Here is a 15,503-nt window from a genome sequence, read left to right on the forward strand (position 1 = left end):
AATGGAAATGGCTTTTGAAATTTTGTTGTATAAAAATGCAGCACTGTATGTAACAGTTAAGACAGGAACCGCAAGTACGACAATGACCCCATGAATATAACGATTATCATATGAAGAGTTGATTTGCCTGTCATGATTCCGCTATCATGTCATGTTTATTCTTGGTCTTGCAGCGGAGTCATGGCATAGCCTTAGGTTTTGTGTGAGAAAGACATGGCTTTGTTTAGATTTTGACTTGCCATGTGCTTTCTCGTGTCCCGTCGGTGTTCCCGTCTCGTTAGCCTTCCCATTAGTGTTTCATTACCTTCACCTGCCCCTTAGTAATTATCCTGTGTTTGTTCCCCTTTAAAACATCTTCGTGTTCATTATCCTGGGCTTGTTCGTTGTACTTGTTACCCTGTCCTAGAAGCCTTGTCCTGACAAATACTTTTAAGTATGTCTTAGTCTTAGTCTTAGTCTTAGTCTTAGTCTTAGTTACCCCCTCGTGGGTTTTCTGTTTTATTGTATATTAAAGTCCTTGTGTTAACCCCTTCATCCCTGCTGCCTGCAATTGGGTTCTTCCACCACGTTCTCCTACACCGTTCATGACATTGCCAAAATAACTTGTACATACGTTTTTATTGTGCATTCAAATTAATATCAATGAAACTGCAGTTGGGTTCTTTTGATTAAGTAATAATATAAAATACAGCTAACAAACACAATAAAACATGATTAAAAAAGATGTATCTGTTTTTCCAAATAAACTCTTCATATCGAGTTGATTTGTTATTTAAAGTTGTTTTAAATGTTTATTAAAAGCAAGTTTTGTAATAACAATTGTACCGGACCTTTGACGTTGACAAGAATTCAGATTCGGACCTTTGAATGTAAGCTTTGAGAACCCCTGGCCTTGTGCTTTACAACTTGTTTCAGGCAGGGATGCTTTGCCCTAACTTGTTACAGCCACAAGATGCCAAACATTGTCATGGTCATCACTATTTGTCAACCACCAGGAGTTCAGGAGTGACTCCTTTATTCTGTTCACACACACAGAAGAATGACTTCAGGGATTCAGTCCTGCATTTCAACCCATTGGCACACAAAACTTGCAATGGGAAGAACTCAAAGTGAAAATCGACTGGCAACAGATATTGCTTGAGAAAAATAATGTAGAAGCGGTAGGCAGAAAATGAGAAGGATAGGAAAAGATATTGTGTTTATGTCAGACTGTTTTTAAGCAAAGGTACAGGTGGTACAACTAGTGTTGTGTGGTTCCTTCAGGGTGTTAAAACCTCCAGAGATCTCCCACTCTATCTTCTCACAAAGACCACTGGGGCTTAGAGGCAATCAAACCACATCCACACCTTCAGCTCAAAATGACTTTAATATAAATCCCCTCCCTCTGTAATTCCACTTTAATAACCGTGACAATCGTGTCCAAGCCTCCTGGTGTATTGTCAGGCTGTTTCTGTCGCTCTCCCAGGACACACCAGGTCAGCTGATGTAGTCTAGGCAGCATGTATTTGCTCAGATTAAAGTGATGTTCTCTCTATGATGCCACACACAGACACTATTACAGTACCAAGCACTGTAACTGAAGCACTATACCGTACGTTGACCTCCATCAACAAAAATCTGAATCGGTCCTGTGATTCAGCCTGCCTGTAATCAAAAAATAGACCTGCCTTGGGCACCGTTTCTTCAAATACTTCAATTACTCATCATCACGCAGACACGGTTAAATAATAAATGGTGTCAACGTACAGACCAGAACGCTGAGTTACAGTTGCACCATGAACAGCGTGAGAGCCCTAAACTTCAGAAGAATTCGCTTTGTATTCAGAGTTCAGGCACTCTTTCAGTTCTGTACGAGCGCTCACTTCACTTTCCACATCTTGCGTGAATTGCAGGTTCATGGTTTGGCGCGAGACCCCCGTTGCGCCAGCGGTCCGACGGCTGCATTCATCATGCAGACATAGGCGTAGACAGAAAGCCCTGCCGGCAACGTTCCCATTAGCATGGAAATCACTTCACTCTTACTCCCCCGCCCAATCTCTTACGTTCTCTGCCTCCATACAAAAAGAATGGCTCTAACTCCTATTATTCTGCGTGAAGGCACATTGCCAAGGTTGATGACAAGAAAAGCAAAATCGTTGACCATTTTTCCCTCACTCCACTCTACTCTCGCTGAACAACGGCCAACTTACTGATTGATTCCATCGCTGACATTGGGCTCTGGGTTATTCCTCAAACAGGACCAATATCCGCCTAACAAAGTTTCCCCTACAGATCATATCGCTGTCCACCTGCACAGAAATATAGTCAGAAAATAACTGAATTTTGTTCCCCTGTACGATAGAGGAAGTTCCTCTGTTGTTGGATTTTCTACAGCAGTGGTCTTCATAGGGGAAAACATTTATAGGTAAAATTGTATATATAAACTGTAAAATCGTGCATAATTAGGACAGCAAAATAAATAAACTGATCAACTTCTGAGAAGGAGAACTGGTCCAATATTAAACTCAAAAGTATTTTGATGCAAAATCATCGATGCAAAATCTCTTGAGAACACTGACAAAGATGCTTAGTCTTGCACAAGAATTTATACATGTATTGCTAATTTGTTCTTTTGGTAAGACTAGAAGTACAGTTATTATAGTTTAGTTTTTTTTTTGTTTTTCTGTAGTTTGATTAACATTTTGAATTCGCTTCCCTAGTAAGAAAGCAATACATTTAAAATACATTTCTTTCATACTGAGTATTGTTTAATTAATATTAATATATGTTATGAACATATTTTCTCACATATTGCTTAAGACTTTCTAATAAAAAATTATAATTCAACTTTATTTGGATTACCACTTAACAATTCACATTTCGTAATATTTAGCCTAAAATGTGTTTTAGCTCTTTCCTCCATTGACGAGTTATCTCATCATTAAATGAAAATTCAACCGTTCCCTGCCAAAGACGAGTTATTACGGCAATCGGTGTTTGTACTGTTGTACAGCAGGTGGCGCTGTTACACGCCTTTGGAAAAAGTACCTGAAGCATATATATTTGATAGGTTTTTAATCATTGTTCTGAGTCTAATCTGGGTGGAGTCTTTGACCAAAAAGAATTTAATTATCTTAGCTGTTTAATCAAAGTGATGCATTTATGAAGAAACCTACCCCTATTTAAGGGGTGATAAAAGAAGAATAAATGAAGATAGAAGAATAGTTTTTTTGTTTAAAAGCAGAGACTCAGCAGAGATTGAAAGTGTTCTTTCAATTGATATATTGTCCATAAATTCCTTACAGAAAATGTACTGTGAGCCATCAACATTTTGTAAAAATGTTAAAAAACACTGCCGCTGGCTGGCAAAGTTTTTTTAAACGCTGGCGGGGAAAGAGGTATTGTCACTTTTGATAAGATATGTATGATTTTTATTCTTCTTCAGAATTAAAGCGCATTATGTACAAAATTAGATGTTCCAAATTAGCAGATTTATACACATTTAGCATAACAGATAATCCCTATACAATACAATATTCTGTAGATTTTTTAATAAGTACATAAATATGTAAATGGCTTTTCAGTATGCTTAGCATGAAAGAAAATTATAAAAAAATTATTTTAGTAAATGTATTTTTCACTAGGATTTTTTTTACTTTTGATGTTACATTTTTTTTAAGTATTTGTTTATTTTTTATATTACTATATACGTTTCATTTATTTTAATTTCAGTTTTCCTTTTAGTTTATTTTGAGTTAATAATTTTCATGAGTCAGTTTAAAATTATTTCAGTTTATATTTTTCAAATAATATTCAGGCCAAAAACTTTACTCACTTAGCAGTAATGTTTTATTAGTTTAAGTAAACTATAATAACCTAATATAATAACCCTAAAGCAATTTGGTTTTCTGTGATATTTCACTTATAGTACAGGTGTGCATTTTGCATTTATTCACTCTTTATCCAAAACAACAAACAGTGCATTCATATGTTTTATCACTATGTACGCTCTTTCAGAATCAAACCCATGGCTTATTGTTGCTAAGCGCCATGCTTTCCCCCCATGAGTTACAGGAATACATTGCTTGTGATTTGCTATTGGTTTGGGCTTTGCAATGCTACTCATAGTTTTCTCTCTTTAATGACATACTATGACAATAAGTCACTTCCCAGAAGCCAATTGACCCTGGCATCTTCTAATCCCGCTCTGATTGGCTGGATCTACACATAGAGTACATTGTAAACACACATCCCGCCTGGATGCAAGGATGTCATTATCACCACAAATGACCGCTGAGCGCCCCATGTGAAACCGTGGGCCAATCCGATGGCAGCTCTAATTGGGCGTTGTGATACGATGAAGCGATTTCAGGGACGTTTTCATGCCCCAATGCCATCCATAACCCCCGAGGAGAACCCGCAAGAGTCAGAAACGCTTTCCCCGCTTGCCTTCTTCATACCGAACCAAATCAGCCGAACCAGTCAACAAATTATCCGATCAGAACACATGGCTGAGCGCCTCTCCTGCAAACTGACTCGAGGAAAGACGGACAATGACCACCAGGACCCGCGTCACGGATAAAGAGCCACAAGCGCGCTGCAAAAAACGCATCTCGAGCACAGCGTGAGACTAGAGCGACTCAGACTTGCGTGATTACAGCGGACTGTAAAGCAAAGATGAGGCTGTTAGCAATGCTCTCATCTATCCTCTGCACCCTCCCCATACTTTCTCATCCCTCCTTCACGCTCTGAGAGCTCGCCCTCGGGACCCATCTTTATGGATTCAGACACGCAATTCACGTCTTTATCGCGTCATGCCCGGAAAACCGTAGATGTGTAACCTTGTGAGATTGGAAGAAACCAAAGAACACAAATATATGGAGAGATTCGAAACTAGTTAATTATGGGAAGGTACTTTTGTCTTAATTGCATAATCAAGACCCCCAAAGTTGAAAAGAGCCTGTGTGACTATACCAGCTTAAAGACTTCGTAAACTTATTTAAAAAAAACCCTGTCATAATGTATCCAGTTTCACACTTTAAAACCTCTTTGCTGTCTTCACAGAAAACATCAAACAAATTTGGAAGACGTCAGGCAACTAATTCTTTTACGCTTCCCTTACTCTAAAATGGCTTCCAGCAGAGGCTGAGATGGGCTTACAGTGTGCATCCTAGTTACACCCAAAGCGTGGCGTTTTATTGCCATTATACTTTTTAAGAGCAAATATGCATCAGTCTTAATTGCCTGTTGAACCTGACACTGCATGATTCCATAATGTATAGCTAGAGCACAAAATGAGCTTTACGCTTTGATGGGAACTACTACTGTTAATAAATGGGCTTTATGGTCTACTGAAAGCACATAGAAAGTGTTTTGATAATAGTGGTAGGAGGAGACTTGCTTGGAGACTATTTTATTGCTCGGGTATGCAACTGGCCACTGCAGAGCCTTACAAAAAGACCAGCGAGGTGAGAAGAGGGAGATATAGGAAATGCATGTATTGAAGAGATGTGGAGAAAGCCATGAAAACGGATAGAGAGAGAGAGCAAGAGATGGGGGAGAGATAGACAGAATGAAAATTAGCCCTTAAGGTTGATGACAAACCGTCACTTTTGAGTTTTTCCATCCCCAGACGTCCTCTCCACCCTCGGCCCGATGAACCGCCGGGTGCGTATGTGACACGAATGCTTATGTGTGCGCGAGACAGAAGCTGATGTGTAAGCATGCATGCAAATCTCTCATGAGTCGATCTGTGATGGCTTGAATGCCATGAGTGAGAGAGGGAGAGAGAGAGATCTGAAGATGCAGAGACAGATCATTGACAATTACAAGGCATACGCAGATAAAGAGATAGGCAGTCTGTGGTCACTGCCAGACTGTTGAGATCGAGACAAGCACACACTTTCGACTTCGCTCGGATACGTTTATGGCAATAAGCATAAATGCTTTGAAATCCTCAGATCTCATCCCACATGTTTTTATATTAACAGAAAAAGATCAAATGCAAGTTCAATGGGAATAGGCTGTTTTGTATACGGTTCAACATCAGGAAGCAATCATTGCCTTGATCAATATATTCCACAGTGTGTAAATCAGAATAAAAAAGCAATCCTAATGTTCATTAATTCAATTCAATTTTATATATATAGCGCTTTTAACAATGTGCATTATTTCAAAGCAGCTTTAGTGGAGAAAATAAGAAAAACTGGTAAACACAGCACAGTACATGGTGTTTATAGAACAAGCTAAATGATTCTAGTAAATAATTTCTAATAAATGCAGTCTCACGGTGGTTTATTTATCATATTTTACATTAAGTGAATGCTTGGCTGATAAGATAGATTTAAATTGGGAGACCCACGAATAGTATCGGGAAGGCTATTCCAGAGTTTAGGTGCTACGTTTAGGACATTTGTTATGGTTTGTGTGTGTCGCCGGCAGTCGCCCGTGAGGGGGCTGCCGGCTCTGTTTATTTACGTTTGATTTTTATTAATTAAAAGTTATTTTATGTTCGCCGGCTCCCGTCTCCTTCCTTCCTTTTATTGAACCTTGTTACAAATATATTACAGTAGTCAAGTCTTGAGGTCACAAATATATGTTTTGCTTGATCAATGCTGTTTTGCTTGATTATGGTTTGGTATTTTATTTTATTGTGAGCCGGTTTGTTCCGTATCACACGTTTAATATTGCCAGTAGTGGAACTTACTTAAATTCATGTTTTACAATAAACATAATTTGTAAAAACATCATAGAAATAAAAAATAAAAGGATGCCGAAACATTTTGTCCAAATTAGCTCATATTTGGGGACAGCTTTGTCCCCAGAGTGTAGTTAAGGCAGTCAAACACACACACACACAGACAAACACACAGGCAGACACATGCGCACAGGCACCCGAATGCTGGCAGACACACACAGACACTCACACACAGTAAACAGTCACACACACATACTCACTTAAATAAAAATGATCCTGTTCTGGGAACAGAGTTAAACTGTCTACACACTCTACCTTCACACAATCTGAGTACAAATTACAGTGATTATCACTACGTCTCTCTATTCTACACCATCCCACCATCTTTGTTTTTTGCGTCTATCTATAATCCTATCGTTTCCACTTGCTTCATCTCCTCTGCTCTCATTTTCGGTAACCGCCAGAGACTCAGGGGAAATAAATTAGTAATATTTATGATGAAACCTTCCCTGTACCGTTGCTTCTCATCTCGTCGACACATAAAAAAGACACTGATCTTAACAGGAGTACCTACGTAGTCATCCGTCAAACAATCTACCAGACCATCCATCACACGGCACAGTGAGCTCCTCTGCTCCCCTCTGCCAGCCGAGGCTGTAAAAAGTACATAAACCAGCTCGACTCCCCCTGCACCTGAGTATGCATGTATTATGTTGAGGGACACATCAGCATCCCTACAACATCCTTCAAGCGTAATTGCGATGGTCAAAACAGCCCCCAAAACGCATGTCATTTGTTTGCTTTTATCCGAGGTAAATTCCCAGTGAGATTTCAAAATCGGATATGAAATTTACTCAGCCCGGTGAGCTGGGTCTAGCTCGGTGAGACTTTGATATGTTTTGCTTACAAGTGTTTTCTTCTGCCTTCAGAACATCTCACCTTGTCTCAGCGCGGTAAAAGCAATGTGAGAACAAAAAAGGGCAAAGCTGCTTTTGGGAGAGAACTCGGTCTGTTTAGATCAAGCTGATGAAGTGCGGTGCTGTATGTAATTGAGCCAAACTGGAGAGGATCTTTGATGTTACGGCCCCCATGCAAGCGCAGTTAAACAGTTGGGGGTGTGGCGGTGGGGAGCACTTGATAGAATTAGGCTTATTTGTAAGATGCTCTTATAACCTACAAAAACTCCAGCTCTCCTGTGTCTCCTTATGTGTAGTAATGGGCCAACATTTTTGTTTTTTGGGGGATTTTTGCTGATATTTTGACTATATCGGTCTTGACTTTATTGTCCATGAGATGAGGAGGATGTGGAATGAAATCACAATTAGTGTGCGCATCATATCTCAGTACGTCTAACTCTTAGACCTTTAAACGATTTGGAAACATGTAAGCAACAGCATGCCCCTTGCAAACAATAAAAAAGTAAAACAGAATATAATTCAAAAACACACATATTCTATAAAAGGTATGTCTTGGCAAAGTAGAAACGCTACTGAAATTTTTAAACAGTTAAAGAAGTGGTCAGCTTAGCAAGACATATTGTAGGTTTTTAATTGAATTTACAATAATATTAAAATCTAAATAAAATGTGTGTTAAATAGGACATTTAATTATATTAATAATGTTACTGATTACTTTAATAATAACCTTTGTAGAAACAAAAAATATGATAACCATAGTATTTGTAAGGTGCATATGTTGACAAAATGTGAAAAGTTACTCACTTTGTGTGAAATGTGGCGGGTTGTCGTTGACATCTGTCAGTCGCACAGTGACTGTCGTTGTTCCTGACAGGCCTCCAAGATGGCCGCCCATGTCTTTAGCCTGTAGAACCACCAGATGCTTATCTTGTGATTCCCTGTCCAGATCAGGCACAGCAGTACGTAGGATGCCTGAGGGAGAAGAGGACAAAAAAGACAAAGGACAAAGACAAAAACACAAACAAACTCAGCCATCTTCAATCAACTTGAACATAATCAACATAAACTTGAAGAACTGTTTACGTTCAGCAAAGGTCACCCTCCAGAACTACCATATTCAGACATGAGACTATAAGGCACCTTATTAAAATATCACAAGGTAGTTTAACTATGAATACATACAGTAGATAGCGAGGGACCTTTTAGCGTGCGCTGGCTGTGAATGCTAATTCCCTCTAATGAGCGAAAAAGAATGGCATGCAATGCATACAGGACAGAATTTGGTTAATATCGTTGATTAGCATTCAAAAACCTCCAGGAGAAAAAGGATCCTCATTCATATCAGCGTGGGTCCACAATGTCAACAAAATTAATTAGGTTTCATTAGACGGCCAAATGGAATCAAAACACGAAAGAAAGTCCATTATCCAACAGACAGAGACACATGTACCAACTGCTACACAAACATTCGCACAATGGATCCGTGCGAGCGGTAAAATTCATCTTTCATTTTCTCTCTTTCTTTCCTTCTGCCTCATTGTATCGGGCTAGTCATAGCCTACACAGAAATACCCGTCATTTCCTTCTCAACCCTTTCACACACACGTATAAAGACCGGCCATGCAGTACCCACTGTGTGGAGAATTGCCCTTACTCACTTCTGCCAATTTTCAAAAGAAAAAAGAAGTTATTTTTCAAATGGCTACAGCCCCACCGCAACCATGAATAAAAGCCTCTCACAGGCCTTCAGGTCACGGACCAGACCCTCCGACAGGAAGAGAGGCCGAGCTCAAGCCAGGTTCCACAGAGTTATTGAAGCTTGCCATTTAAAGGGACAGTGCCCCTGAAAATTCTGTCCCAGAAAATCCCCTGCTTCTTGCTGTTCATTGTTTTTTTGGTAAAACACAAATAGTGAAATGTTTAGAAAAAACTTCTGCACTGCAAACAAAAGTCTTCAAGAGACATTTTCCTCAGCATCTAAAGGACGTACGATATTATTTCTTGTTTTTGAAAAAATAGGTGAGATTATACTTAAAACATGGAAACATATGCCGATGGGGCAAAAAAGAGTTTTACCTATTTGTTAATGCAAAATTTAAAATCTAGCAGATATTTTTGCTGCTTTAAGCATAAAATCACGTTTTTTTCACGCAAATGTATCTTGATTTGATCATTTTAGTTAATTCACAGGAAACCAAAAAAATATATTACAAATCTATTTTAATATACTAATCTATAGAATATAAGAATTTCTTGACATTTATTGAAAACATTTACATTTATTGAGAACACATGCACATACCATTATCACAATTCATACTGTAAGTTTCTCTAAGTTTCTTATTAAATCAATCTTAGTTTGTTATTTTTGTTATTGTGTAAGGATAAAAACATGTTCAGGTTTGGGTGGTTTAAAATGTTCAACTTTTCTGCTCCACAGAATGAAATAACAGCATACAGCTCAGAACAACACGAGGGTAAATAATGACAGACTTTTCCTTTCTGGATGAACTGTTCCTTTAATAGTTCACAAACCAGTTGGGATCCCATTTCAAGCTCCTTCTTTGTTTTTGAGCCCTCAGAACTGAGATTTCAGCTTGTGTTTGCCGCATATCTTAGAAGCACGGTGGCTCAGACAGAATGAATATATTTCTGCCAAATCAGTCTGGATTAACATTGAAAAGAGGGAGGAAAGACGAGGGAAAGAACCAGAGACATGAAGGGATAACAGGGTGAGAGTGAACTCCGGGGACAGGATCGGGGCTTTAAAGCAGGAGAGCATGGCTCTAATGGGCAATCAGGGACAGAGGCTGACCTAAAGACTGCATAATATTAAACTGAAGACATTTTAATCTTTTTGCTAAAGCTGAATGCTCTTTTGGACACTTAGAGCTGAAGGGCACTGGGAATCTAAGGAGGGACTCTAAGTCATGTTCTACATTGGCAACTGTGAATAGGATGTTAGCGGAACACTGTTTCTCTCAATGTTTTAAACTTCTGCCTAGTGGTCTGTGTTTTCATGAAAAGAGATTTTTTATTGTTCTTGATACTGTACGATGAGAAGAAGAGGACCAGAGAGCACCCCAGAAAGCCTTTCTAGTCACCTGCAAAACTAATATGGTGAAGATGGAAGAGAAATAAAAAGCCCTAGTGAGTATAATTCCAAAACAAATGCAACACATACCTGTCTGGGGATCCACAGAGAAGTGCGGCTGCCCTTGAACCAGCGTGTACACCAGCCGTGCGCTGTTCCCATACGTGGGATCGTCTGCATCTGAAGCCGTCACCTGGATTATGGAGGTCCCTGAGGTGGAGAGAGAGAGAGATAGAAAGTGATAAGACAAGAGAAAAAAGAAGATGATCAATACAGTGCATACAAACATGGGAATAGTAGGTCATCACAGGACAACCACATTAAATGAAGAAAAATGTATAAAGACTGACAGATTCTACTGATCTTTTCCCTCTCTCTCCGCCTGCAGCAGAGACACAAATACAACATTCGCTTTCTTCTCTCCCGCGGCTGCACACCTTTTCTCTTTCTCGCCTCCGTCTCACTTTATTTCTCTTCATCTCCTACACTAATTCCCTTTTGCTCCCTCTCTCAATCTCTCTGTCTGTCGCTGCGGCCACACTCTCCACTTCCCACAATTCCCTCACGTACCGCAGCTCCGCTTCACTCCTGACAAATACAGACTCTTTCACCCACCAAATAAATCAAAGACAGTCGGTTTCATGTTAAGGAGTCAAAAATACATATGCACAATGGAAAGAGAACCACGTTTCCCATGAGGCATTGCTTCACACGCTCATAGGGACACAGGGATTTGAGGGAGCAGCTGTTGCTGTTTTCTGACATCAAAGGCCTGACATGGTTGAGGGGAGGGTGTAGTCTGATTACAGATCTTTCACATGTAGTTAGGAAGCAGCAGAAGGCAAATGGAAGATTGTTGGAGAGACGAGAGAGAGAGAGAGAGAGAGAGAGTGAGATTTCCACAGTAAACGTACAATCTGATAGGCAGATCAAAAAGAGATGAGACTGCTCGGTTGATGCAACATGCACTGACTCAGAGAAATCTATTCATATTCAATCTGAATGGAACTGAAGAAACACGCCACAATTTAGACTGATAACGCATTCACACTGGTGGAATACTTAATATGAATGGAGCTCGGGTCTAAACAGCGAATATTTTTGCTGTAATCTTGTTTGCCGTTGGAATCCTTTGAAATTAATTACACTTATTTTCAGGAAAACAAAATGGCACAGCTGAAGAGGGGTAATATTTTGAACCGCTGCACACAAGACACAAAATCAATAAACGTAAGGGGTAACTTGCCGACTTAGCGCCATTAACATTTAAACACTGCAAATTATAGATAGAATTTTCTTGGCTGTGTATTTGACAGCGTGTATGATGACTTTGGGGAATCAACATTTTCTATGCATTGGCTTTGCCGGTGATGTTGGATTCACTTTACCTCATGTACCTCATTTTGAATCACAGGAGCTAACATATGTTCTAGATATAAAACGAGTATGTTTTAGCCAACCTTAAGCACCAAACTGATTTAAATGCCTTAAGAATCACAGAGGGGTGAACAACATGCTTAGTTTGAATTTGTATTAGCACTTTTAATTTACATCACAAAAAAATGCTAATCTTCACATGGATATCTTGTAAAATAAAAACTATTGCATTACATTGCTTAGACTTTTCACATCAACGTTTGCTTGTAACACAATAAATAGTATATAGAGCAAATATCTATACTGTAATATTTAGTCCAATTTACCTTCCTGCTGTGATACAATGTAGATATTTGTGACTTTATATTTATTATATGATTGTTATTGGTTTTGTGTATAATCTGTTAATATATTTCAGAAACCATTAACGCTTTAATGAGAAATCATTAAAAGTACAACATCACTTGCATAACTTATGAGTTATGGCACCCCCCCCCCCCAAATATACGCCTATGGGCACAGCATGAATCTTTATCTGGTATTATGCAAATATTATTTACATTGGAAGGAACACAGTGCAGTTATTAGCGTATGTTTTCTATCAGTACCTATGTTTGCCATCTCTGGGACTGTTGCACTGTAGGGTCCGTCCTCAAAGACAGGTGGGTTGTCGTTGATATCTTGCACTCTAATGATGAACTGGGAGGAAGGCTCCAGGGCACGCTCCGTCTGACTGTCTGTTGCCGTGGCAATCAGCCGGTATTCGTCCTTCTCCTCCCTGTCCAAGGGCTTGGTAACATGGATGTTGCCTGTCTTCTCGTCAATCACGAAAACTGACCCCGCCCCCTCGCCCCGCAGCACGTACTTAGTACGTCCATCACCTCTGTCCATGTCGGTGTGAAGCTGAGATCGAGAGGGAGAAAACAGAAAAGAGATTCACAAACAAAGGCTAATGGCTGACGTAGACCAATATCGAAGATTATAGAGTATGCAGAGGTCAAAATCACTACTGTGAAAGGCTAATACAAACACAGAGTGCATCAAACAGTCATTTGCATCAATCAGAGCACAAACATGAGATCAATCTAAAAATATAGACCGTTGTGAAGGATGATGACTTCGGCGGCTCATTCACAGACAGTACAGATGGGCGGTAATGATCGCACAGCCTCGCGTGAAGCGCTCATACTCTGGCATTGATTGAAGGTGGAGTCTTGTAATTGAATCAGCGGTAGGCCGCAGCTAAGGAGCCTTCATGCAGCGCACCGTAATGGCACAAAGACTAGGCTGTGTAGGGCGAGCGTGACGCTCAGAAGGAAGTGTTGCCAACGCATCAGCATTCATCCTCATAACCACGTCTACGTGGCCAGAATAAGCCATCTTAAAAAGACCACATAACAGCACAACTTCTACAAAAGTGCCACACTGCAAGTTTGGAAAAAAAATGGTGGCATGTCCTACGTTCTTTAGCATCCGGGCGTGAAAGAGCTGAGCATGTTCACTCAAAGGGATCAGAATAGAGAGTTCAAGATCAGAATATTCATTGGCTTTTACAGACTAAATTTGGAAGCACAACATGTGGTCGTGTCGCCGTGCATCTCGAAAGAGTTCCCTGTCACACGGTGGGCAGCGATGAGAAAAACTCTTTGGGAGTACACTTTACATGAACCTCATGATGGCAGTTGTCTCTTCTATTGAGCTTTTAAAATGCAAGAGACAACTACCATAATATTGAGTATAAGGGAAAAAAAGGAAAAAATTGAACTGTGTTGAACTGTGTCAGATCATGTGATCCTGACATGTACTCCTATTGGTGCATCGTTTCACTGCGCTCCTGTAAAACCTGAACAATGTTTAACTTTGCACCACCAGCACTGTCCTTCGTTCATTTCGAAAATAAATAACGTTGGTCACTGCAAATTACATTAAGTGGGAATGCCCTTTTAAACTGAGTTGTTTTATCTCAACCAACCACTGCTTATTTTGTCTTGTGTTGTCTTGTGCTGAATTGCCCTGTCCCAAGTAAAACTGATCCAAAATGTTGCTGCACAAGCTGTATTTTAAACGTAAAAAATAGATTCTGATTGTCCTGTCATACAGCTTTTTGGCATTCAGTAAAAAATACTTTCCTGGTCAGTACATGGTGTCAAGATGCTACTGTGGTGTCAAACTCAGTTTTACTAAAGAAATGATTGAAAAATGCAGTAGGTCTAAATCCCAAACTTATATGAAACCCCAATACCAGGTTTCACAGACAAGGCTTAAGTCTAGTCTCAGACTAAAATGAATGTTTGAACTGTCTTATCATGCCCTGATCTTATAATATGTCAGTGCCTTTGTTTTGTCCCAAAAAGCACACCAGTAATGATATTTTGTCACCAGTAATGATTTTTTTTCTGAGGCATTTTTATTAGAGGGACTTGAGTATCCTAATTTAAGGCATAGTCCTGGCATGAGATAAGCCTTGTATGTGAAAACTCAAATATATTGCAAAACAAAACTTTTGCCTTTGTAGTGCCATCTCTGTTTAAACAATAAATGACAGGTTACTTTACATACTAATCTTTATCCTACGTGAAGTCAAATGATGCCAAACTGACATTACCTGCAAAATTCTACCCAACAGTTTAACATTTGTGTGGGGTTCACCTTTTTTTACTGGTCTAATGGAAATCAAATTTCAAGTGTACTGTATTCAGTTTATTTCTATAGCGTTTTTACAGTTTACTTTGCAATGAAACACAACACAGCAATAGAAATGTATGTAAAAATTCTTGTTAAATACATATGTTTATGAATAAAAACACGTTTCTTAAACAAACCTATATATAACATACAGAAAAACAATTAATTGAATCATCTTTGCGTCATCCCACAGACCCGAAGAGCACACAAGAGTTATATTATAAATATTTATAATAACCTTACAGTTGCAAATCAATTTTCAACCACTTACATGTTGTGTTCTCGCTCAATGACTGATTTTGTGTTTTTTAACATCTTTTAAACATATTTTATATCTTCCATCCAGGAACTAACCAGCCTCACTCCCGCTCAGCTTCAGTGGATGACCAGTCAAGAGCTCCAGGGTTATAGCCTTCAAATATCCACACAGCTGCCGGTCCAGGTGTTTAGTTCTGTTGCTTGGGTAGCAGAAACCTATAAAAACCATTGCTGTGTTGGGACTCTGGAATTTCTTATTCCTTCCATTAAAGCTGCCTTGAGCTCTAGGTCAGTCAAGCCTGCCAGCAGTTTGTCGTTCCGAGCCCGAGGTTTTTAGCGAAGGGCTTTAATGACCCACCTTAACGACAGGGCTTAACGAGGCCCTTAATGAGTCTGCTGCTGTCATTAATGCTGGTGATGGTGGGATGATGAAAGAGAGCGAGAATCCCCTCTGAGGAGCAACAGGGAACGAGAGGAGCATGATCCTCTATCCCTG

General features: G+C 39.5%; 1 protein-coding gene across 1 annotated transcript in view; it reads right to left on the reverse strand.

Annotated features, from left to right (window-relative positions):
- cdh24b (cadherin 24, type 2b) overlaps positions 1-15,503 on the reverse strand; it is a gene marked incomplete at both ends in the record, with an annotated part of 63,510 nt that overhangs the window by 30,462 nt on the left and 17,545 nt on the right. Inside the window, 3 exons of the mRNA XM_079453674.1 lie at positions 8,398-8,565; positions 10,778-10,897; positions 12,673-12,967. Coding sequence (XP_079309800.1) covers positions 8,398-8,565; positions 10,778-10,897; positions 12,673-12,967 — 583 coding nt within the window. The remainder of the gene's footprint in view (positions 1-8,397; positions 8,566-10,777; positions 10,898-12,672; positions 12,968-15,503) is intronic.

This window comes from Barbatula barbatula (genome assembly GCF_947034865.1).
Source record: "Barbatula barbatula genome assembly, chromosome: 3".
Lineage (NCBI taxonomy): Eukaryota > Metazoa > Chordata > Actinopteri > Cypriniformes > Nemacheilidae > Barbatula > Barbatula barbatula.